This window comes from Danio rerio, chromosome 21 (assembly GCF_052040795.2).
Source record: "Danio rerio strain M-AB ecotype USA chromosome 21, GRCz13ab, whole genome shotgun sequence".
In the NCBI taxonomy this organism is placed as follows: Eukaryota; Metazoa; Chordata; class Actinopteri; order Cypriniformes; family Danionidae; genus Danio; species Danio rerio.
In genome coordinates, this window is record NC_141041.1 from 18,371,912 (window position 1) to 18,397,084 (window position 25,173).

At 39.1% G+C, this 25,173-nt stretch overlaps 2 protein-coding genes and 1 long non-coding RNA gene across 10 annotated transcripts in view; 2 read left to right on the plus strand and 1 right to left on the minus strand.

Annotated features, from left to right (window-relative positions):
• The window catches only part of atp2a2b (ATPase sarcoplasmic/endoplasmic reticulum Ca2+ transporting 2b), a 53,941-nt gene extending 43,702 nt beyond the window's left edge, over nt 1-10,239 (plus strand). For 6 of the 7 annotated variants that reach the window (XM_087300155.1, XM_087300152.1, XM_087300151.1 and 3 more), the window contains 7 exons: nt 104-439; nt 1,569-1,789; nt 2,982-3,184; nt 4,332-4,417; nt 4,500-4,633; nt 4,822-4,939; nt 7,356-10,239. In XM_087300155.1, the coding sequence (XP_087156281.1) occupies nt 104-439; nt 1,569-1,789; nt 2,982-3,184; nt 4,332-4,417; nt 4,500-4,633; nt 4,822-4,939; nt 7,356-7,625 (1,368 nt within the window). In that variant the 3' untranslated portion in view covers nt 7,626-10,239. The remainder of the gene's footprint in view (nt 1-103; nt 440-1,568; nt 1,790-2,981; nt 3,185-4,331; nt 4,418-4,499; nt 4,634-4,821; nt 4,940-7,355) is intronic. The other variant, NM_001030277.2, reaches the window with a different exon arrangement.
• LOC148679509 (uncharacterized) lies at nt 7,930-11,141 on the minus strand. Its single transcript, XR_015945637.1, has 2 exons — nt 10,925-11,141; nt 7,930-10,776 (listed from the first exon to the last, which is right to left on the minus strand). It is a non-coding gene; the product is annotated as an uncharacterized LOC148679509 (long non-coding RNA).
• An 814-nt stretch (nt 11,142-11,955) lies between these two features.
• The window catches only part of bcr (BCR activator of RhoGEF and GTPase), a 117,752-nt gene continuing 104,534 nt past the window's right edge, over nt 11,956-25,173 (plus strand). For both annotated transcript variants that reach the window (XM_087300992.1, XM_087300993.1), the window contains exon 1: nt 11,956-14,195. In XM_087300992.1, the coding sequence (XP_087157118.1) occupies nt 12,707-14,195 (1,489 nt within the window). In that variant the 5' untranslated portion in view covers nt 11,956-12,706. The remainder of the gene's footprint in view (nt 14,196-25,173) is intronic.

Below are 25,173 nucleotides of genomic sequence, written 5' to 3' on the forward strand. Positions count from 1 at the left end.
TCATGATTTTAGTTATGCATTTATTTGTTAAAATGTTTGTTGTTATATTTGAATCCGCTACTCGGCTTTCACATAATTGTAAATTTTCTTTCTTTTCCTAAAGACGGACCTGACTTTTGTGGGCTGTGTTGGCATGTTGGATCCGCCCAGAGCAGAGGTCGCAGCTTCCATCAAACTCTGTCGTCAAGCAGGAATCCGAGTCATCATGATCACCGGTGACAACAAGGGTACAGCGGTCGCCATCTGCAGGCGCATCGGCATCTTTGGAGAGAACGATGATGTTTCCCGCATGGCTTACACTGGCCGAGAGTTTGACGATCTGTCTGCTGCTGCCCAGCGTGAGGCGGTGCTCACTGCCCGTTGCTTCGCCCGTGTCGAGCCATCCCACAAATCCAAGATCGTGGAGTTCCTGCAGTCTTATGACGAAATCACTGCCATGGTAAAATATAGACTTACGACATGTTAACATTTTATTGTATGAATTTCAAGAGTTTTTATTAGAGTTGCTATATTAAATAAAAAAAAGAAAAACAGTAAAAGAAATTTTAAAACTTCAATCAAAATTATTTATATTTTATGTAGTGCAATTATTTTATGGCATCTAGTTACAAATAATGACACATCTTACTAGTGACCATGTGCTGAATGTTAATCCACCATCTACACTTTTCCAAGAGTAGAAGACTTCCATTGGCTTCAAGTCCGCTATTAAAAGTCAGTGGGATGGGATTTTTAAGTAACTGTTTGCCACATCTAGCACGAGAGCTTCTGTTTAATCCTTCATATAATCGCCAGATGCTGTCTGCTGTGCAAGGTGCAGCTATATGTCAAATTTAACTCCACGTACACCATCGCAAACGGACTTACACTGAGTAAACTAATATCACTACTCCTAAAAAGACCGGTATTGCTATTAACATGTATGCATATAATAAGGTACAGTTTGTGTCGAAACCATCAGTGCAATATCAGACAGCACTTGTGAGAACAGCACAGTTATATCGTTAACAGATTCATTCAAGCAGTGCGTGCAGGGCCAGTGAGCGCTCCGTGTATGTTTGGTCACTCGGTTCTGTTATAAAAATGTATTTTCTTGTGATAACGGGATTTCGTTGAGACATTTTCCTCATGCTTGAATATATGTATTATTTTTTGCTTGTTAGTTTGATTAGTGTTCATTTCAAATACAATAAATAAGTTTGTATAAAACTTGTAGTAACGTTGCTCATAATTGGTGGGTGCGACTAAATTTTGGCTAATGCGCCTACATTTTTAAAGTTAGGAGCACCGGTGCTACCAAGCAAAAAGGTTAATTTCGAGCCCTGCGCAGTGTAGCGAGCTGTTTTTAATGTCTAAAAAAAATTAGTGCAAGTAAATGACTTGAATGAGACTTGAAGTATCGAGACGTAAAGTCCAATTGCTGCGACCGCTCGTACCTGAAGAATAAGGCCGATAAATTAGAGGATAATTTTCATTTGTGGGTCAACCAATATATTGGTTATTGATATATTTGTTCATTACAATCATTCTCCCTCAATTGACTCCTGATGGCATGTTCGTTTCTGCAGACTGGTGATGGTGTGAACGATGCTCCTGCTCTCAAAAAGGCTGAGATTGGCATTGCTATGGGCTCGGGCACTGCGGTGGCCAAGACTGCTTCTGAAATGGTGCTCGCAGATGATAACTTTTCTACCATCGTGGCCGCTGTGGAAGAGGGTCGTGCCATTTACAACAACATGAAACAGTTCATCCGCTACCTCATCTCCTCAAATGTCGGCGAGGTGGTCTGGTAAGGATCCTAACCTTTTGTTAACATTTTAGGAGTTTGATCTTTGTTCTTTTTACTGGCAGATCAACATTAAACCTTTGTCTTGCTTTTAAAATGTCAACAACAACAACAAAAAATGGCTCTTGGGATTGGTTTTAGTTGGATTAAAATATTTACACTGCAATGAAATATTTGTGAAAAGGATCTGTCTGTCTGTCTGTCTGTCTATCTATCTATCTGTCTGTCTGTCTATCTATCTGTCTATCTATCTTTCTATCTATCTATCTGATTGTCCATCTATCTATTTATCTATCTATCATTTGTTTGTTCTTTCTTATTCTCGATCATTATCATTTGTTTGGTCATTCTATCAATCTTTCATCCATCTATATCTATCGTTTGTTTGTTTGTTCATTCGTTCTATCTATAGTTTGTTCATTCTTTTATTTTATCTGTTGTTTGTTCGTTCTATCTATTGTTCGTCGTTCCCTCTATCGTTCTTTCATTCTATCTAATTGTATTAGTGTAATGTTACTATGTTAACATAATTGTATTATTGTAATGTAAATCTTTTTTTATCACAATTTTTTTCTTGAATTGTTTACATGTTTCCAAATTTGTTAGGATCACATTTTTGTCTGTTTTTAAAAGGTTTATGGATGTTTTAATGTTTAATTGTTATTTTTTTTTGTAATAAAAATAAGTCTAATTGTGTAAATCATAAAAAATATTCAAATTTAAGGTTTTAGGTTTTAACACAATATTATAAAGTTAAATTTTTTTCTCAAACGGTTTCATTCTGATTAATTAAAAAAACAAAACAAAACAAAAAAAACACAAGAACAACGGTAAAATTATTCCATAAATTAAATTAATTTTCTTTATAAATTTGAGAAGTACATTATTCTGTGCAGTAGTGGTATATTTCTGTTATGGTTTAAGTGAACTAAATTTCCGTTATGAAGGGTTGTTATTTATATGTGTATCATGCATAACAATATATTTAACTTTGCAACAGATCTGAGCAAGTCTAATGTCCTTTCAGTCTTGTTTTGCCTCAATCTAATCCCCATCCCAAAATTGATACTATATAAATGACAACATGGTGAAATTTATGCCTTGAGCAAACTCCAATCGCTGCCAAGGTCTTTTTGACATTGTTCCAGGTTTTATCTAATCGCTGAACTCACACAATGTGTTTTCTCTCTGGCAGTATTTTCTTAACGGCGGCTCTGGGCTTCCCCGAGGCTCTGATTCCAGTTCAGCTGCTGTGGGTGAATCTGGTGACCGATGGCCTGCCAGCCACTGCACTGGGCTTCAATCCACCGGACCTGGACATCATGAGCAAACCCCCTCGTAATGCCAGAGAGCCATTAATCTCCGGCTGGCTCTTCTTCAGATACCTTGCTATTGGCTGTAAGCACACAAACCTTTTTGTTTTCTAAATAAAATAATGACTTTGTTTACTACATACTCAATCCAATTGATTAAATGTTTTTAAAAGAAGTCTATTCTGCTCACCAAGCCTCTTATTTTTTTTTTAACCAAAATACAGTAAAATTGTCAATCCATAAAGTTTTATACATATTTTCTTTAATGTAGTTTAATATTTAATATTAAACTTTAATAACACAAGTAAATCAGCATATTATGTTTCCTCAAGGATCATATGGTATTGATAATGATAGAAAATTCAACTTTCAATCACAGGAATAAGTATGAATAAAATAAGACATTTTAAATCCATTCAATAGAAAACCGTTATTTTAGATGTTATTAATATTTCCAAAATTGATTTACTTTATTTTTTACCAAAAATGCCCTCTTTTAAACCCATTAATAATAAAGTCTTGTGATCCCAATCTTTTGATTACCAGTGTATATATTGCATATATATGTTATTATTGCTTTACAATATTAGTTATTTTATTTAATTGTTTTACACTAGTTGTTGCGTTGTTTAATTAGGGCTGAATGATATTGGAAAAAACTGATATTACGATATTTTATTTTTGAACGATATGTATTGCGATGTTTAGTATAATTTCACCAAATGATATGAATAATAGGTCTATTTGAAAAGAATTGATATTTTTTGATACATCACAATGATTTTTGGATCAACAAAATATAATAAACCAATCACAAACATGGAAAAATACTACTATTGTAGAGCAACTATACTGTACAAATAAAGTATGCAGAGTTTTATGATTTTCTGTTAGTCATATTTCTGTATTTATATATTACAAGCATACATAAATAACTTTATATTTAAATAATATTAATGATATTTAAATGACTTAAATGATAAAAACACATAATTAATAAATGTTTTGGTAACTTTGATTAAATGTTGCAAAGACTCAAATGTTTTCAAATTCTGCTCAATAATAATACAGATTCAACATTGCATGTTCTGGGACTACTATTGCGTACTCACACATAGCTATATCAATGCTGAAACGATATATTGTGCGGCACTATTATTTATTGACTCTCCGCTATCTTTTCTGGCATTAGAACGTGAGATCTGACACATGCTCTTGGTTTCGCCCTGCAGGTTATGTGGGTGCTGCTACTGTAGGTGCTGCTGCGTGGTGGTTCATTGCTGCTGAAGATGGGCCCAGAGTCACCTTTTATCAACTGGTAAGAAACATTCCTTAAATGTTGAAGCACACTTTTCTTAAATGGATGCAGTTTAATGTCTTTAATTCACTTATCTCTGCAGAGCCACTTCCTTCAATGTGCACCAGATAACCCAGAGTTTGAGGGCCTGCAATGTGAAATCTTTGGGTCTCCTTATCCTATGACCATGGCTTTGTCTGTACTGGTTACCATTGAGATGTGCAATGCCCTCAACAGGTCAGAATCTAAACTTTTGAACAGTTGTGGACGCAACAAAAGCATGCATTCATTTTGAGATTTTTATTTTTTAGGATCACTATATATTTTAAACCAAATTTACACTTGTATTTAGCTGTGTGCACTTTAAATCTTACCCAATCAGTCAATCAGTTTCATAATGGTATCTTCCTGATGTCCTGTTGTAGTGTTTCGGAGAACCAGTCACTGCTTCACATGCCCCCATGGGAGAATGTGTGGCTGTTAGGAGCCATCTGCCTCTCCATGTCCCTCCATTTCCTCATTCTTTATGTGGAGCCCCTGCCGGTAAGATCAATTTTCATCAATAAGATCACTTTTTTCTGTCTTTGGAGAATTAAATTAGATTTTTTTTTTATTAAATTGTATTTACTTGGTGTATAAATCATTTGTGTAGTATACACAATATAATATTTTTAGATAAAACTGTTCCTAATTTTTTTCACACTGTGCTGAATATTTTGTAATTATTATTTTTAAAGCACTTTTTTAATCATGGGAAAAAGATGTCATTTAGAAATGAGTAAAGCTCTGACAATTGTTTAAGAAATCAATTCTGCATGGATTCTCGGAGCCTAGTTTTAACAGCAGATGGCGCTGTAGGTTATTCTGCTTGAATCCAATTCCTTTCAACTACCCCTTGAACCTAATAAAATCCTTAATAAAATTAGGAAAGGGTTAAGAGAGTTACTAGAGTGTTCACTGGGAGCTGTTTGCATAAGTCTTAATCTTTACATTAAGACAATTTACATCACTCATACTAATGTACAATACTTCATGATTATTTGAGTGCAGTTAAAAACTAGCATAGAGCCCCATCTGCTGTTAAAAACAGCCCCCAATCAATTCAAGAGAGAAGGGCTATGCATTTTGAATATCTCAGAATTGAATTTTCTATAACAATTTTTCACCACAGCTTAAACATGAGGTTATTGTTAAAGCCATGATTTACTTTAAAGTAAATTGTGCCAAAATTAAATTGTTTTAGGAGTTCAGTTTTGCTGGTAAACAATCACCTTTTGTTGAGATTACACACAAACACACACACACACACACACACACACACACACACACACTGTATATTTTGGCACTAAAGGCTGGTTTATACTCGTGTCGAGGGATTGGCGTGACCCACGGCGCCTGCCCTGCGCATAGTCATGCATTTATACTTCTGTGTGCTCTTTATGTTGCTCTGCAATAACACTTCCGAAACACTAGCTGGCAGTAGACTTTTATGTTCCTCTTTTGTCGAGTTTCTTTGTGGGTGTTTTGTTTTTTCTGAACGCTACCTCAATGTACAAGTAGCTAAAACTTGCTTATTCAGAGTCAGCAACCAGTGAACGTGCAACAACTTAAATCTTAAAGTAAACGCAAAAAAAATGTCCATCTGGAGCTCCTTCACAGGTCTCGACACTTGTAAACACTCGCTCCATCTGGCTTGCAGCTATTAGCACCGCCCACACTCGTCACAGCTACCAAGCTGACCAATTACAAAGCTTGCACTACGCGTCGTTGTGATGTGGTTACATTATTTTGATTGGTGCGCATCAGCCAAGTCGAGGACTGTGTGACTGCACGAAAGCTGCCCTGGACTAAACGCGTGCGCTTGACGCAGAGATATAAATTAACCTTTAGGCTTAATCTTCTTTGACGTTTGCTAACAGTAAAACGTCAGATCGCTAACAGTATAATGAAGATTAAAACAGTAGTTAATAGTTACTACATTAAAAAGCAACAACAAGCAAATAAAAAGCCATCAGCTTTTTAATTAATTTTCATTGGATTGTGTGATTAACAACACAGCAATTGTGTCAGATGCAGCAGATTAATATAATAGCACCAGGTTAAACTTTCTGACACCTTTATGACAATCAAATGCATTGAAAATCAATACAGGTCACATCCGAATATTGAGGATGATCTCTGAGTGCCAATCTCCAAAATTAAACCAAGAATAGACTTGTGCTGAAAACATTGTGCATACCAGTCTCATTAGCTGAGGTTAATATAAAAAAATTAATATTACTATATAAATTATAACCCATGCTTGTTAGACTGTTGACTTTTTGTGTTGTCAATATGCTCGTGTTTATATTCACCTCATTCTCTGTGTACGAGCGGGAGCAGCCATTTGAATCTTTTTGGCTCAATACTTCTGGTCTCATTTACTTCCATTAATTTTTAGATGTTAAAAACAGCTCGTGATGCTGCTTGATGTTGCAAACGGATATTTTCTTATATTTATCTTCCTTGTTTGTGTAGTCATGCAAACACTTGCTTGTAGAGCAAGAGTAGTTTGACTGCTTTCTGCCATTTATTATTCCTAGTCATTTCTCCTATTGGCAACTGCATCGGAAGTTCTAAAACAATTGTGTAAACAGGCGCACTTCCACATTAAAAAATAAGGTCAATAGGTTTGTTGTTGTGTGTGCAACACTTATATGTTTATAACCACCTCTGAGGAATTTGGGGGCTTGCGAGACACCACAAAAAAGTTTGGGAACCCCTGCATTAACTCAGGGTTTAGGAATGTATTGTGTAAAACACTAGAGTTTGAATGAATTGTGAACTACAGGTCGATTAATACCCATGTGAAACATGAAGCAGGATAACCCAAGACTTGTTAAACTGGGGTTAAGAATAACCCAGGGTAAAGAATTTAATGAAGGTAATAGTGACTGTACGCTGTCCTTCTCCTCTACAGATGATCTTCCAGATCACCCCACTCAACGTGACCCAGTGGCTTATGGTGTTGAAGATTTCCCTGCCCGTCATCTTGCTGGACGAAGTCCTCAAGTTTGCGGCCAGAAATTACCTGGACAAGCCCAAAGACCTGGACAATCCCAAGGGCAAGGCCTGCTCGCTCAGTGCCTGCACAGAGGGCATTTCCTGGCCTTTCGTTGCTCTCTCACTCCCCCTGGTGTTGTGGATCTACAGCACTGACACTAACGTGGCCGAACTGTTCTGGTCTTGACTGAAATGAGTGTAGACACTGTGTATGTGCGTCTGTGTGTGTGTGGTCGTGCGTAAAAAGTGTGCCTCCGCAACAGCGAATGTGTACGAGAAAGACAGGATTAACACAAAAATAACCATAATATAGATTATAACTTTTTTTTTAAATGTCCATTCGAGAAGACTAGAAGTCTTCAAGTATTAATGAACCATTAAGATTTATTCTTTTTGGACTTGCTTGGTTTCGGTCTTTTGTTTTTTTAATTAATTATTTGTTTAATTATCAATTATGGTAACATTCACTCATTTTCCCCCCTTATCATGTGTTCAAATGGCTGAATGGAGACAAAAGAAGCTTGTGTACAGACATTTAACACTATTTTATGCAGTCGTTCATGTTATTATTTGTTCATTTTGCTAGCAGAGAAAAGTGGGTGGGAAAGAAAGAGAACAAGACAGAACTGTTTACTAATGTTTACCTTTGTGTCTTCGGCGCGAACACCGATCAGAGCCAACGGACAAGCATGGTGTTGCAAAGCAGCATGGGAAAGAGAGTGCGGGACTGAATGTTTGAATGCCTCGCGGTCGAATCGTCAGATAAAAGCTGCATGATCTGTATTTTGCATGCATGTTGTGTGGGTTTTTCACTTTTGATTTGTACCTGTGTGTCTTTCCTTAAGTGTAATAACTTCCATTCTTACAGTGATACGTTTTGTTTCCACTATCACCTGACACTTTTGATTAGTAAAGCCAGTTTTTTCTGCAGTAGGCAGAGTTACAGCTACCTCAGGACTGTCAGATTAGACTCTCTCTGGTTGCTTCTCCCCACCACTTAGCTTTACACCGCTTGTACACATTACTGCTTGAGGTGTGCCTCTGTTTGATAAGCAAAACATAGATTCTTTCGGCCCTGACTAATGTTTTTTTTTAATTCGTTTTTGGTTGTTTTTCCATTGTATTTTATAAATGAACTTGCATTAACTTAATTTAGGGATTTTGTTTTGGGGTGGGAGGGGTTGGATAAAAAGATGTAAATGTTGCCGTTTAATGGGTTAAGGTCAGAGACAAAGGAGTAGAAGATTTAATTAACAAGCAAAGGTTTAGGTGTTGCATTCAAAACATGAATTTTACAATGCAAAACCAAAATGTTTCATGCTACCTTTTTTTCTACTTTAAAAAAAAATACACTCATGAACCATTTGAATTAAAAAATGTGTGTCTTCATTTTATGATGAGCTGGTCTGATCCTGCAATGCAGCATGGCAAGTTTTAGGAGCAAATATACTTGAATAATTGAAATTAAATGTACAGAGATTTAGTTACATAGCTGAGCACAAGACTGACAGCTGGGACTCCTGTTCGGCCCTGATTAAAGCGGCCTGTATATTTGTACACAGCACATCTATACAAGAATGGTACAACTAGGTTTATTTCTGTTCATTAAATAGAGCTTTCTGGGTTTTTTTTAGTGGTCCGTTGCATCACACTAATTCTTGCTTGCTGAAATGAATGCATGTCCCTGACTATGCCCTTGGTGTGGAATTCTCAGTATTTTATCTAACAGTCATTCATGTTAGCGTAGCTTTCAGTGGACCTTCATTTAAATAAGTGTCACTGATATTTACTTTCTCCAACGATATCCCGAAGCCTCAAGTTTTCTGACAATGGACCAACCCTGCTAAACATGTATATCTGCTAAAATTCACACTTTACACATGGCCATATCGGTTTGAGTACATTCCACTGTTATATTCAACTGCAATATATGCTGTTTTTAAGAAATATATACATATATATTGTTAAGACTTAACTGGCTAACTTTTTAAGTGTGATTGTTTCCTTTACCACATCTAATTTTAATCTCGTCTCTGAATGAACTGAATCGACTTCATCCATATTTTTTATTAGAACGGTCCGTACACTGTGGTCTGACTTGCTCAGGAACTGAACTTGGATGTTGGCATAAACCAGACTCAAATGGAAACACTATTGACATTAGAAATGTCGCTTTTTAAGTGGAAGTTGCCTTGGTATCAACAAACCCCAGTTATTTACACCTTTTTCATGTTTATATGCTATATATTTATTTGATAGTGCACTTTAGAGTTTCCATTTCATTCCAAAACATTCTTTGGTTTTTATTATTGGCTCAGTAAAATCTGCTCGTGTTGGGAAACCTCAGGCTTCTGTGTTGTGCATGCATGTTTTGAGTGGCTTCATTTTGCTGATTATCAAAACCTGCATGTTGAATGTGCAGTCCGGGGAAAATAGCCTCCATTGCACTGCCGGATGACATGTGAGAGTGGGATCAATAACAAAAACTAAATAATTATAATGAATACATGACAGAAATGAGAATAAGTGTGTATGGTAGTAAGCAACATCATCAGTCTTCTACCCTGCATGCCAATGCCTACCATTGCCTAATGCTGATGCAAGGAGAGTTTTTTTCTGTGTAAATTGTCATAGTTTTATATACATGTATTATATAGTATAATGCATGCCTTCAGTTGTAATTAGCCAAATAATTTGATCTATATTTATATAGCAACTTGCTGTGTACATTGCTGCTAAATCATGGTATGATATGATTAAACACGTCATTTTACAAAATAAACTTCAGTTAATTTTACCAATGCAGACGTATGGTTTTTGTCTCTTCGTATGTCTTTGTTAGAAAGTCATTTTATATGGTCACTTCATATTCTATTAAAAAATAAATCAGTAATAATAATCACCTGAATCAATGCCTGAAGTGAATACTCCTGCGTCTGGTTCTGGATCCTAAATCAAACAACAAAGCCATGAGTTTACATGAGCCGCCATTTAAAACACAATAGTAAGGTGCCTGTCTAAATCTTTGTACACAAAAGAAGTCCTCGGTTGTCCCTACGGCTGCAATGTCTACAACTGAACACTTGAAGGCGGCAGAGACAAAACTTGGCTGTAAAATACGGTCCAATTGCAATGACATCATCTTATTTCACATGTAAACACAGCTGCATCCTTTATGTAACCAGTGACAAAAATATTTAATTGGCAATGACAGAAATGAAGCATATCGTAACAGAAGGCACATTTAACATTGTTACACACAAAAGACGACTATCTATCTATCTATCTATCTATCTATCTATCTATCTATCTATCTATCTATCTATCTATCTATCTATCTACCAAACAACCAGTCAGTCAGTCTGTCTGTCTGTCTGTCTGTCTGTCTGTCTGTCTGTCTATCTATCTATCTATCTATCTATCTATCTATCTATCTATCTATCTATCTATCTATCTATCTATCTATATATCTATCTACCAAACAACCAGTCTGTCTGTCTGTCTGTCTGTCTGTCTATCTATCTGTCTGTCTGTCTTTCTGTCTATGATCCATGGCTGAAAAAAAAAAATTTCAGTGAAACTGTTCTAAAACAAAGAAATAATAAGTTAAATATTATAGACTTGTTTAGTATAACAGTATAACTCATTGATTTGGTTGGTTTCTGTAAACATCTATCTATCTATCTATATATCTATCTATCTACCAAACAACCAGTCAGTCTATCTATCTATCTATCTATCTATCTATCTATCTATCTATCTATCTATCTATCTATCTATCTATCTATCTATCTATCTATCTATCTATCTATCTATCTATCTATCTATCTATCTATCTATCTACCAAACAACCAGTCAGTCTGTCTGTCTGTCTGTCTGTCTGTCTGTCTATCTATCTATCTATCTATCTATCTATCTATCTATCTATCTATCTATCTATCTATCTATCTATCTATCTATCTACCAAACAACCAGTCTGTCTGTCTGTCTGTCTGTCTGTCTGTCTGTCTGTCTATCTATCTATCTATCTATCTATCTATCTATCTATCTATCTATCTATCTATCTATCTATCTATCTATCTATCTATCTATCTATCTATCTATATACCAAACAACCAACCAGTCAGTCAGTCAGTCTGTCTGTCTGGTAAAAAACAATAGCAACAACAAGGAACCTAGCCTATTACTAGTAATACCAAAACAGTATCCACTAAAAAAATGGGCCTTGGAAACGGACATATTTTTCCATGGTATAAGTTGCTTTGTATGTTCTTCTCTCACAGTTAAAACCGCTTGCAGACGCCAGTCAATTTAAACTAAAACTACACCGTATTCCTGCCGCACACGTAAAAAGTTTGATTTATAAACAACGCCACACTTACTACAAGCTCTAGCGTGACCTATGCGGTGAAGCTGTCGCTTTAAATGAAACTCGTGCTGAGAGAGCTGTCAATCATGTGCCGTAGTCCCGCCCCTTCCTGCAGCAGCAGCAGCAGCAGCCGCGGCTCAGCGCTTTCACACAGACAGAGGCATTACGTCCGTACAGCAGACTCACCAAATCTGCACAGTCTAATTATCAGCGACAAAATGGGATAATCAGGAACGTCTTCGGAGAATTTCGCCAACGGGATTTAAACAACCAATCGAAGAGAGTGTGGTTTTTATTATTTTTCCATCCTCCACAGACGTGAGCACAAAGGGCTTTGGGGATAATGGTGATAAAAAAGATATCACATTATGAACGCAGGACAACGAGAATGCATCACCCCATACACTACCGGACCGTATAATTTGTTTATGGTGAGCCGTTTAATTTGAACAGCTTTCTGAGGAGTATTTTGTTCGTCCCGTGCGCTCTGGAGAACAGATGCTGTCATTGTGCTGGGGACCGAGATTTGTGCGCGTGATATTCTGCAAGTGGTCTCGTCGGAATGGTGCGCGAGATGAGAATGCGCGTGCCTTTATTGTTTCCGCGCGACATGCTCAATAACGATCGCTCTGTCGTTGAACAGCTCGAGCACAACCACGACAGTTTCTGTACGGAAAGATTGAGACTTCTGGTGAGAATTCCAGGGAAATCATGAACCAAGTGTTTTGTAAACATTTGTATTGAGTGTTAATGAAATATCCTTCTTTATTATGAACGGGCACTGCCGAATTGTCATACTTTCCTCAGATTTGCGTTCCTTCGGCTAAATTCCACTTAGTTGGAGATACTTGACCGCTTGTTTCTGACCAATTTAATATTTCCAGCCTTGAGCAAACACAATGGTGGAGCCTGTGGGTTTTATAGAAGCCTGGAAAGCACAGTTTCCAGAGTCAGAGCCTCCGAAGATGGAGCTGAGGTCAGTTGGGGGGATTGAACAGGAACTGGAAAAGTGCAAAGCATCTATAAGACGCTTGGAAATGGAGGTGAACAAAGAACGTTTCCGGATGATATATCTTCAGACGCTGCTGGCCAAGGAGAGAAAGAGCTATGACCGGCAGAGATGGGGTTTCAGGAAACCACCTCACATGACAGAAGGGGACCCGCAAGCTGTTGGGGCCGATTCTCAGCATCTCCATGCACAAGAGCACGGACAGCCAGAGCGCAGCAGGTTTCAGCCTGTAGGGGAGACCAGAGCAAAACCACGACCACCCCCTGCCAGAAAGTCTGCCTCCCACGGTGATGGATTGGAGCTTCAGTCGTCATTTGAGGCTCACCAACCAGGGCCAGTTAGTGAGGCCGATGGGCTCTCGCCATCCACACAGAGGGGTGGAGTCTCTCCTCGGAGGCCCCATCCACCTCCTGACAAGGAGCTGCCCTCGGACCCGTCCCAAAAAGACAAGGCAAGCATGGGGCTTGGGGTTGCTGCCTTACGTTCAAACTTTGAGAGGATAAAGCGGGCCAACTCACACTCAGCTAGTGATGGGAAATCAGGCCAGGAGAAACCCTTCTACACCAACGTGGAGTTTCATCACGACAGGGGCCTAGTAAAAGTCAACGACCGTGAAGTTTCAGACAAAATCAGCTCTCTTGGGAACCAAGCCATGCAGATGGAGCGCAAAAGGTCTCTTCATTCACTTCCAGGCAACCTTGCAACAGTGGCAGGTGATCTGCGCGCCAGGCCTGTGTATAGAGGACGCTCTACAGAAAGCACCTGTGGATATGATGCCGAGTATGAAGATGGTGAACCCAGCCCTCGCTACAGCGCAGCAAGACCAAACGGGGCCAAACCACCACCGCCACCATGGCAGCCATCAGATTTCCAGCCATATACTAGTGTTTACGTCGGTGGGATGATGCCTGGGGAAGGTGGTGATGGTAGGGTCCCAATGAGAGAGCATGGAGGAAGTGACGACCATCTTCTCACCTGGCCAAGGAGGTCTTATTCACCTGGAAGTTATGAGGACGTGGGAGGTGGAGGAGGCGGATACACACCGGACTGCAGCTCCAATGAAAACCTGACGTCTAGTGAGGAAGATTTCTCTTCGGGACAGTCCAGTCATGTGTCGCCCAGCCCTACGACAGCCTACCGCCGCCCGATTAGAGAGAAGAGTCGCTCACCTTCCCAGAACTCCCAGAATTCTCAGCACTCGTTTGACAGCAGCAGCCCTCCTACACCGCAGACACAGAAACGGCACCGGCAGCAACATGTCGTGGTGTCCGAGGCCACCATAGTGGGCGTAAGGAAAACAGGACAAATCTGGCCCCATGATGGAGAGTCTGTTGCCTCCAGTCGGGCATCCCATGACAACAGTTACCATGGAGATCTAGGTAAGTCACGCTTATGACATCTACTGCATGTGTTGCTGTTTTCCGGTTTGTCCTATTACAGGTTAAGTGGCTTCAAACAAACAGACAATGCAACAGAAACATGAAGGGATTTAGATAAGCAAAATTGCCTATAAGACTCTGAGTGCCTCTGAGATGACATCACTCATGACATCACTGTCAATCAAATGCTCTGAGTAATTGCAACCTAAAGCTTTTGGGCCAGACACGCTCATCCTGCAGCGAACATGAGTGCGCATATTCTCTGTCTGTTTGACCAGTCAGCTTTTAGTTTCTAAACTCCCATTATATTTGGTCGTTCTTCCATTAAATTCATTATCTGTGGATTTAAATTTGTACTTCCCATCCCGAGCTATTGTCCACTTTTGTTTCACACTCTGTCTGTATCTGTCTGATACCACTTGCTTCGGTTGGTTAGTCCAGTCCGATGAGACTCCACTCCTATATGAGGAGTAATTAACTGGACAAGCTAATTTACGATAAGGAGGTCAGGGTATGTGTGTGTCAGAGTTTGTTTCTTTGTGCAGGACTGTTGCGGAGTAGCTTTCACTCGTGTCACATGCTGTTGTGGGAATCTCCCGACAGGACAAAGGACCCAGCTGTTTGAGTGAAAATTTTGTATCTGTTTGCATTTGTTTTATGGTACAGTATGAGGCTGCAGTGATTAATAGACTTTTGGGGGTTGCAAAATGCTCATGTGATCCATCTGTAGTGAACTACGACTTACATATATTACAAATGCGTTTCTCTCTATAATGATCATTTTTAGCATTCATTGATCTTGCCTTTCAAAATTATTTTGGTGTTCATAATGTATTCATTGTCCTACATTATCTTATGCTTACCTATTCTGTGTTTAGTTGACAGATAATATAGTAAAAGCAGTACTATTGTTGATTGTAATTACAGTTTATTTGGGCTGGATTTTATTTTAATAGACTTTAAAATGTAATAATTTTTCTATTAATACAAAGCTGAATTTGTAAAAACAATCTTTATTTTATTTAACCTTTCTTGTTTTAAATACAAAAACAGTACAGGGCATCACGGTGGCTCAGTGGGTAGCACAATCGCCTCACAGCAAGAAAGTTGCTGGTTCTAGCCCCAGGTGGGTCAGTTGGCATTTCTGAGTGGAGTTTGCATGTACTCCTCGTGTTTGCGTGGGTTTCCTCCGGTTGCTCTGTTTTCCCCCACAGTCCAAAGACATGCAGTATAGGTGAATTGGGTAAGCTAAATTGGCTGTAGTGTATGTGTGTGAAAGAGTGTGTATGGGTGTTCTTCAGTGTTGGGTTGCGGCTTGAAGGGCATCCGCTGCGTAAAACATTTGCTGGATCAGTGGGCAGTTCATTCTGCTGTGGCGACCCCTGATTAATAAAGGGACTAAACTAAAATGAAAATGAATGAATTTTCAGGATTCCTACTGACCCCAAACTGAGCGGTATTGTGAAAAAAAACATAATTCATAAACAAATTTTGCTGGAGAAATATTGGATTGCGATTAGATAAAACTTCTATTTTAATACATTTTTACAGTAATAAGCATAGGTTTCACCCAAAACTCAACTCTGGGCAAGTAATTTCACAAAAATTATAAACAGCAATCAATAACCACAATAATTAGCTACAATCAAAGTAGTACTTACTTAAAAAAATATGAACTCAAAAATATCTTTACGTCTTTCACCATGTGTGACGATGGACCACACAATACAGCCTAAAATCTGGCCATGTTCTTTTTTTTTAGATTTATTTTTACAGTTTTTTTTATTTTTATTATTGGGATATGACCATCTGCAGAGAGGAAGAGAAGATTGAGAGCGAGAGGTGGTATGTGATCAGGAAAGGTCTGCGAGCCGGGACTCAAACTCAGGACTTCTGAAGCGCAATGGCGTAATCACCCTTTTTCCACTACTCACGGTAACCCGAGTTCGATTCCTGCCTTGTGGTCCAATGCCGATCCTTCCCCTCTCTCTGCTTTCCTGTCAATACTCTGCTCTATACAATAAAGGTGAAATACCTTAAAAATATCTCCTCACACCCCAACTGCAATACAGAATTGTTTTGTAGTTTTCATTACATTTTTACTTGATGCCTTTTAAAAAAATATATTTTTTTACAGTATCAGCAAATCCCAATCTCAGTTAGTCACATAAGTAACACTGTCTGAGTAACAAGGATTCAGCTGATTTTTTAAAGACTTAAATTACAGCACATAATACATGCCTATCATTTTTATTTATCTTTTATTCTCTCAACTATCCTGAAATTCTATCACACTGACCCCAGGATAATGGGCAATGTTATTTCTGAGCCCTGCAGAGATAAAAACTCTATTGACCCGCACTACAGTATAGTATTGTTACCTAACTAGCAGGTGCCTGGAAGTTTCAGCCAAAGACAAATATCCATGGTTGTGACTCACCAGGTTGCTATTACCACCGTCTGACTCTCTACATTCTAAACTTTGAACTGTGCTGTTTTACTTGTGTTATCCAGTATCTTTTAACCTGCTTCTCGCCAAGAAGCAGAATGACATCAGCTATCAGAATGACTACAGGGGAGGCGGTGTCATGTGGCATGCTTGGATTGAAATCCAAAGGCTTTGAGCTGATGAGGTGAATTGCACTTTGGTGTGAAGCAGACAGACCCGGAGGGCGCTGGCACGACCCGTCCATTCAAATGCCAGGGAGATTCTCTTTGTGCAAGCGTGAGATAACACAGAGGGTGGACGGAGATAGATAGACACCAGCTGAGCACAGTTCAGTATGCTTCAGGTTCTTTTGTCTTCATACTGACTAAATAAAAGACAAAAAAGTTTGAAAAGCAATCTCACATTTTAAAAGGTAGCATTGCTTAAAGGTGAGAAAGAAACCTGAAATTAAAATTTTGTTTAAATTCTTCTGACCCTCAGGACATCAAAGATATTGGTAAACATTTTGTAAGCTGAATGGACATCAATTCACAGTGCTCTTCCATAAAATGCAAGTCAGTGGCATTTTATGGAAGAATGGGCAAGTGCATATTTTGCCAGCATCCATACAGCCTACTGCTTGTCTAATGTTCATTTAAGAGAGTTTGATGAATCAGTGAACTATACAAAATAGTCCAAAAGACCAGTCAGAGAGAGAGATTGTTGATAGCTGAACTATTGTTTTCAAAAGTTTGCGTTTCAGTCTGTCTACAATGAAACGAAATACCAGCATTTCCAAACTCCAAACGGGCTCCCTAGTAGGGCTTGGTATCTAGCAGGGGTCACCAACATGGTGCCCGTGGGCACCAGGAAGCCCGCGAGGATCACATGAGTTGCCCGTGGACCCGTTATAAAATTAGCTTACCAAAGCACCACATACCAGTAAGCTGCGTCTAATATTTTTTTTAGCTATTCTTTTTAAATCACACTTGCATTGGTTGATATTTATCTGTTTCCAATCATTGTTGACAACTATTGTGAGAAATCATGAACATGATCAGTGTCTTCACATAGATGAATATCATTAAATATTAATAACATATAATTAAAAGTAAATTGAGCAAATTTGTTATTAGGAAGTGTGTATCAAACTGGTAGCCCTTCACATTAAACTATACCCAAGAAGTAGCTCTCATTTTCCAAAAGGTTGGTGACCCCTGGTATCTAGTTTAACACTTTTTAGGCTATGACCGAATTGCTTCGATACATATATATTTTAAAATTGGTATTAGGGTTGGGTCGATAGATGATAACATTGTCCATCTCCAATGGCCGATAGACATCACGATGCTGACCCGTCTCACTATAGTTGTTGAGCATGATATTTAATTAATCTTGTCTCCATCTGTCTTCTGCCTTTTGAATCCATCAGGTTACTTGTCACAGCGTCATTATAACGACACAGATCACTCTGCCTATTCATGCCTGAGTCCTGCGGAAAAGTGATTGACAGGTGGTAATTTGTGTGTAACTTGATATTTATTTATTTCTGATTTGGTTATGGGTAAAACAAAGACCATGCGGGTCAGGTAGTTGAAACGGTAGACTACAAATAATAAATTTGTTATGAATTTATTAATTATCCATAAATAATTAATTCACTGCCACCTACAACGATGGTGTCATTGTCCATCTCAATGTTTCATTTAAGACATCATACGATTCCAAATGGATCGACATCACCCAATCCTAATTGGTATCTAAAAAAAGTGTCGTTCAGGGCCAGTGTCCCTGCAGGGTTTAGCTCCAACTTGCTTAAACACACCTGCCTGGATGTTTCAAGTATACCTAGTAAGACCTTGATTAGCTTGTCCAGTTGTGTTTGATTAGGGACTAAAATCTGCAGGACACCGGCCCACCAGGAACAAGTTTGGTGACCCCTGGTCTACACCACGTGTAATTATATCAAAATGAATGTATTTTAAAAACAAAACTTATTAGTATAAACAGCACCTAAATAAACAGCAAATTAAAAATTTTGGGTTAAACTATCATTTTAACAGGTGGTGTTTAGGTAAAAGTCTATTGATCAGAGGTGTCAAACTCCTGTAGTCTCAAAGTTCCTGAAGGACCACAGGTCTGCATAGTTTAGTTCCAACCTTATTTAAACACACCCGATCAAATTAATGGAGTGCTTCAGGCTTGTTTGAAACCTACAGGTTAGTGTGTTGGAGCAGGGTTGGAACTAAACAGTTTGACACCCTTGCCATAGATCTGTAACATGATGCATTGGTAAATGTTTTCCAACTTTAATATGCAGCAGTTATCTGCAAATCAATTTACATTTTGGTTTAAGATCATTTGCACTTTTATTCCTCTAAAATAGTGAATCAAGCTTGTCAGAATAAAATCAATAGAGTGGCCATTCATCTAATAACAGAAGTCCTCGCAGGTCTCACATGTTACCATTAGATTGACAGTAAGCAACTTATCTTGGCAAGAAAGAGATGCTATCTTATATATTGCTGCCTGCCGTTTTATTTGGTTTGACTGGCTGCTTAGAAACATGATATATTTAAAGGACACTGCCAAGGAGAGAAATAAAATCCAGTGGCCCAAATCCATAGAGGAGAGGGAGGCAGGCGGACATAGTATGGTGTGCTGAACTGCTGTCTCTCGCTTCAGTGGACGTGGAGATGTGGGGGCTGCAAAGACATGGATAGCAAAGGCTCTCATTGCATAATGGTGTGAACTGGCCCACTCATGCATGTGTGCGTATGCACGTGTGATTTTCATGTTTGAATCCATTTATTAGAGCATCCATCTAGGATGCGAGAGACACACTAAATATAGGTGTCATGGACAACAACATGCCATATTCACCTCTGTTTACTAATTGACAGCCTAACCCTGTCATCCTTTAACCCCTTCAGACCTGAATTATGTTCCAAATTTTAAAAAAATGGGATGTCATGTGATGTCCATTGTAATGGACGCAGGGTCTGAAGGGCTTAATGTTTGCTTTTGGAGGTATGTTAATAAAAGCATTATTTGGGCAGACACAATCAGGCCCATTTGCTGTGGTTTCTGCATCTCTTGTTTCTTAATCTTCCCCAGGGTACTGTTCCCACAGTCAATGTCCCCCTTGTAAACAACTATTGTAATTGTTTCCCGATGGTCCTCTGGCGTTTTTTTGAAGCGGGCATCCAGGAAGAAATGTCTTTCTGTGGTTTACAGATCAGTAGCAGTGTCCTATGGGGTGAAGAGCGAGTGAGTCACAGAGAGAACAAGAGACAGGGATGACAGAAAAACAAAGTTCTCAGACAAACACATAGGAAAACATCAGTCATTCATTAACAAGAACAGGATTAAGGCAGCTGTTTGAATATGGTTGAATAAGTCATGAATGACGTGTACAGTGAAGTTGGCATTTCAGGAAACAGTCTGGGGGTTGTTGTGTCTCTGCACAGGGGATAATTGGCTTTTTTTGATGCTTCGATTGAGCGTTTAGCCTTTTAAAAGGTAAAATATTGAAGGATATGTCAACAAATGATTCAAAATTTATTGTGGGTGGATAAATAGTGAGTAATCTAAATGAAAGCATCTTTAGCAGCAAATTAAGTGTGGTGATTTCTTCAATAAAACTGTGGTCCTCTGTGAATCATACAAGCTGAAAGTCAACAGCTACCAGATCTATGAGAGTAAAAAATAAAATACAGGAAAAACTAAATTATTACCCATCGGCTTCCACTATCTTTGTCACATTATCGTCTAAATACACTACTTGACAAAAGTCTTATGGTTAATCGCAGTTGTAAGAGCAACAAATAACTTGATTTCTAGTTAATCATTTGAAAAAGTGGCAGAAGGTAGATTTTTCTGAATCATCTGTTGAACTGCATCCCAATCATCACAAATACTGCAGAAGACCTTTTGGAACCCGGATGGACCCAAGATTCTCATAGAAATCAGTCAAGTTTGGTAAAGCACAAATTATGGTTTGTGGTTACATTCAGTATGGGGGCGTGCGAGAGATCTGCAGAGTGGATGGCAACATCAACAGCCTGAGTTATTAAGACATTCGTGCTGCTCATTACATTACAAACCACAGGAGAGGGGAAATTCTTCAGCTGGATAGCCCTCCTTCTCATACTTCAGCCTCCACATCAAAATTCCTGAAAGCAAAGAAGGTCAAGGTGCTCCAGGATTGGCCAGCCCAGTCACCAGACATGAACATTATTAATGAATCCAAAGAATCCTGATGAACTCTGGGAGTCCTGCAAGAACGCTTTTTTTGCCATACCAGGTTACTTTATTAGTAAGTTATTTGAGTCATTGCATAGATGTATGGATGCAGTCTTCCGCAATATTAATTCTTTATATTCTTTATATTCTATACTGTACATTTTCTTCTGTTAAGTGACAAACTTTTGTCTCAGCAAAGTCAGACCTTACAGTCCTAATTAAATTCTGATACCAAATGTTCAACTAGAAGTCAAGTTATTATTTGTTGTTCCTAAAACTTGGATAGGCAACAAGACTTTTGTCAGGTAGTGTATTGAAGCATATGTTTGAGTGACTTTGAAAAGTTGCTTGTTAACAGTCCTGGTTTTTGATTAACTCAAAGGAGCCTTTTTATTCTCTTCCGATACCCACTTAATAGAAAAACGTTTCCTATATTATATAATATTTGTCTTGAGGCTCCATCAAGTGTTACCCTTGTCACTTAAGAATTCCTTTACAAGGGTGAGGTTGAGAGAGAGGTGTGGACAGGAATGGAGGTGTGGGTTCAGCTCAATGCTTGCATTGTCCAGCAGCACCATGTTGAGGTCAGGCCTTCCATTGGCTTATTTTTAGACTGACACTCCAGATCCACAGAAGTGTGTTTTCTGGTACCAAGTAAAAAAAAAAAAAACATGAACGGAATGCATACAGAGTATGTGGAAACAATGACTGTGGTCTTTGCTCTAAAAAAAAGCATGTTGTTTAATTTAAGGTGAATTGGGCAACCCAGAACATGTGGCTAATCCACGTGTCTCTACTGGTATGTTTAGTATTCTTTGCCAGATTTAGTGAATCCACAGTATTACAGAAAATAAGACTTTCCCTCTAAAGATAGCAGTTTGTTGGGTTTTCTAAATAGAAATTGAAAGGCAAGGCTAGCAGAAAGAAATGGTAAAAAATGTTAGTAGAGGATATATAAATGCAATCTTACAGCAATTCGTAACTTTTTGATTTAAGTGGCTAATTTGGATAAATTCATACAATCGAATTCGTACAATTTAGTATGATTTGCTCATCACCCAATGACGGTTGGGGTTAGGGGTGGGGTTGGGTTCCACGCCTCCTTTTTGAAATCGCACATTTTCGTATGACTGAACTCGTACAAATTCGTACGAATTAGCCACTAAACTGACAAAACGTAAAATACTTACATTTCCTTGTGAGATCAGGCTGGATATATGTAAGAAAATAACACTAAGTTGTGTAGTGAGAATAGGACATGAGGAGGAAAACTCTTGATTTATGCCAATGCAACAAGCCTTTGCCTCCCAGCATGTTTGGAAAGAGAGAAAGAGAGAGCTTGTTGTCTCAGGTCTTTCTGCCAAATAGCAGTTAAGACAGACTTTTCACGGCCCCCTTCTGGCTTCCTTCTCTCCTCAGAATAAAAGAGAACGGGAGAACTGTACTCAGCCAATGATTGCTGCTGCTGTTAACACTCTAAAATGACTCTTGTGAGATGATCTTTTTAACCGAAAAACATGCAGTGTGGTCAGTGCATCCCAATAGAAATTAGCACTTTTTTTTTGCATTTTTCTGGAATGTTTCACAAAGATGTGTTGCTGGTATAAACACTTCCCTGTACAATTTACAATTTTTGCAGAAAGAGAGTTTATTTAGTGTAAGCAAACTGGACATTATTATTAAAATGTGTTTGGTGTTTTGAGAGATCTCATACCTTGTATCTGAGTATAAATATGTCTGAATTCACAGTATTCATAAAACTGTAAGTGAAAAGTACCCAGATGACCTATTCCTGGATTCTAAAGAATAAGGTAGCTTTGCTTTTTTTGCTATAAGATACACTTTGCTTTTTCATGAGGTATGGCAGGGGTCAGGATTTATAAAACGGCAGTGAAGTGACTTGACTCACACTGTAGGTCACTGACAGTAAAAACATGGGGGGCATTTAGTACAATAGAAGTATAAATTAATTCTAACACATTTACACTATAGAACATGTTTGCAATCAAATACAGTACCCACTACAAACCTAGTGCATTTTCTTTAGTTATGTAATTTGTACTTTTATATAGCGCATTTGTTGTTTATGGTCATACACCCAAAGCGTTTCACAATCATCCTCAACACCACCAGTGTGCAGTATCCACTTGGATAATGCGATGGCAGCCTCATCTATGCTTACTACACACCAGCTATTGGGGGAGTGGAGAGACATCAATAGAGCCAATTTGGTGGATTAGGAAGATTGGGAGGCCATGATATGTATAGGTTGATAGAAGGTATTTGGCCAGGAAGCCGAGGTCACACCCCTACTCTTTACGAGAAGTGCCATAGAATTTTTTTCAATGACCACAGTAAGTCAGGACCTCGGTTTAACATCTCATCCAAAAGATAGCGCTCACTGACAGTATAGTGTCCCCTTTACTTTACTTACTATTCTGACTCACACAGACCACAGGTTGAGTGCTCCCTGATGGCCTACTGACACCACTTCCAACAGGAACCCAGATTTCCCATTTGGTGTCCCATCCAGGTACTGACCAGGCTCAACTCTGCTTAGCTTCGGTAAGTAACCAGTGTTGGGCTGCAGGGTGGTATGGCTGTGGCAATTTCAATGTAGTTGAATTTAGATGCACTAAAAGTCTAAGATATCCAGTATAATAACTGTTAGAGTTTTGACTCTAGGCTGCAGTTGGATTTGTTTAGGGACTGTACATTAAATTAAAGCACTCAGAATTTTGCTCCATAGCTTAATTTGGAGCTGAGATGCTTCACTTGTAGTTTCATTAGGCACATTATGCTCACAAAGCTAACATGGCATTACCACCCACTCAAGCCATTGATGTATGGCTGGAGTAGTAGCCGTAGATCAGGGCTAAAACGGGTTACGTGAGAGGTGTACGGCAGTTGGCCAAGCTGATGCGCTAGGCCAAGTAGGCACAGATGGCCGAACTCCCCTGCAGAGCATTTCCTGGTGCAGGGCACTGCTCTGGCTGGCATGAGCTCTGTAAAGGCCTAGGGAACGTGGAGTGGACAGTGACCCCACCCTCTGCTCCAACATCACCCCATAACCCTGCTGCACTCCACCCCGACTTGCGGATTCGTCACCGTTTCCAGAGTATGCGCAGGCACGTGTGTGAGGTTTGAGCGTGTGTCGGTGGAGGCGCATGTGCCAAATGCTTGAACACTGGAGTTTTTGTCACCCCACAGATGCAGCCATTCCAACAGACAGCAAGTGGAGGGAAAAAAATGAGGGAAATGCTGGCATTACAGAGGCCCACCCTGCACAGATATACTGCTTATGTAAACTACGGCTGTTCTGTTTGCTGGCCTTTTCTGACAGCGGGACCATTGTAGCGATCGCAGTTCACATCCAAGATGTGTGAGTCAGACAAGAGAAGGGTATTTAGAGCAGCACAGGAGGTGAATCCTGCCGCACTTCAGATTACGAGGCAAATCCGTGTTGTCACACAAACAGTGAGCGTAATCTCAAATCCTGTTTAAGTCACCAGAGGAACAGTCGTCTTAATCTGTGCTTCATTCATCACGCTGAGTGCCTCGTCTTTTTTATAAGACACCAAATGGCCTTTACAAAAACAAGTAAATGTTGGCTACTTGCAATTTTTGTTATGTAAATGGGCCCAATGGGTCAGCATCTCTTGTTTCTGTCCTTACTGAAAGCACTTTTCATGGCATGAAATAAATCAACTTGAATCCCCTCTATGCTGATAAAACTAAGGCATTCCAGATTGTTCTTTCTTGTGGTTTAATGAAGCATTCGTTTATTTCAGGCAGAACTGCTCCCTCATGTAGTCTGGACAGCTGCTTTGGATCTAGACTCCTCGCAGCCAATTATTACACTTGCACCTTTGTGATGTGCCTCTGGGTTTTCCACCAAACAAGGGGGAAAACCAGGAAGAGATCAAAGCATTGGCCCCTAAGGACACTGGGGTGCCCCTCTTAATGGAATTATTTTAAAGAGCAGAGGGGAAACCCGTGCCAAAGGTTGCTCCCACCAAGCAGTTCCTGCACAATAATGCAGGCTTTCTGTATTTGCTACATTTTGTTTTGTTTCTTGCTTATTTCCTTTTTGCCTTGAATCTAAAAAAAAATGCTAGCTTTTTGTTAATACTTTAAATGTATTGTTTATTGTTCTTTTTTTTTTTCAGTTACTGTTTAAACGCTGATCCATGCATGTGCTCGGCCACGCTTCGTTTGAACTCTTTGTTTAAGAGGCACTACTGGACAGTATTCTATTAGCCTGTCTGACTGTAATAGGATCTGTCACCCTCGCCAGCCACACGC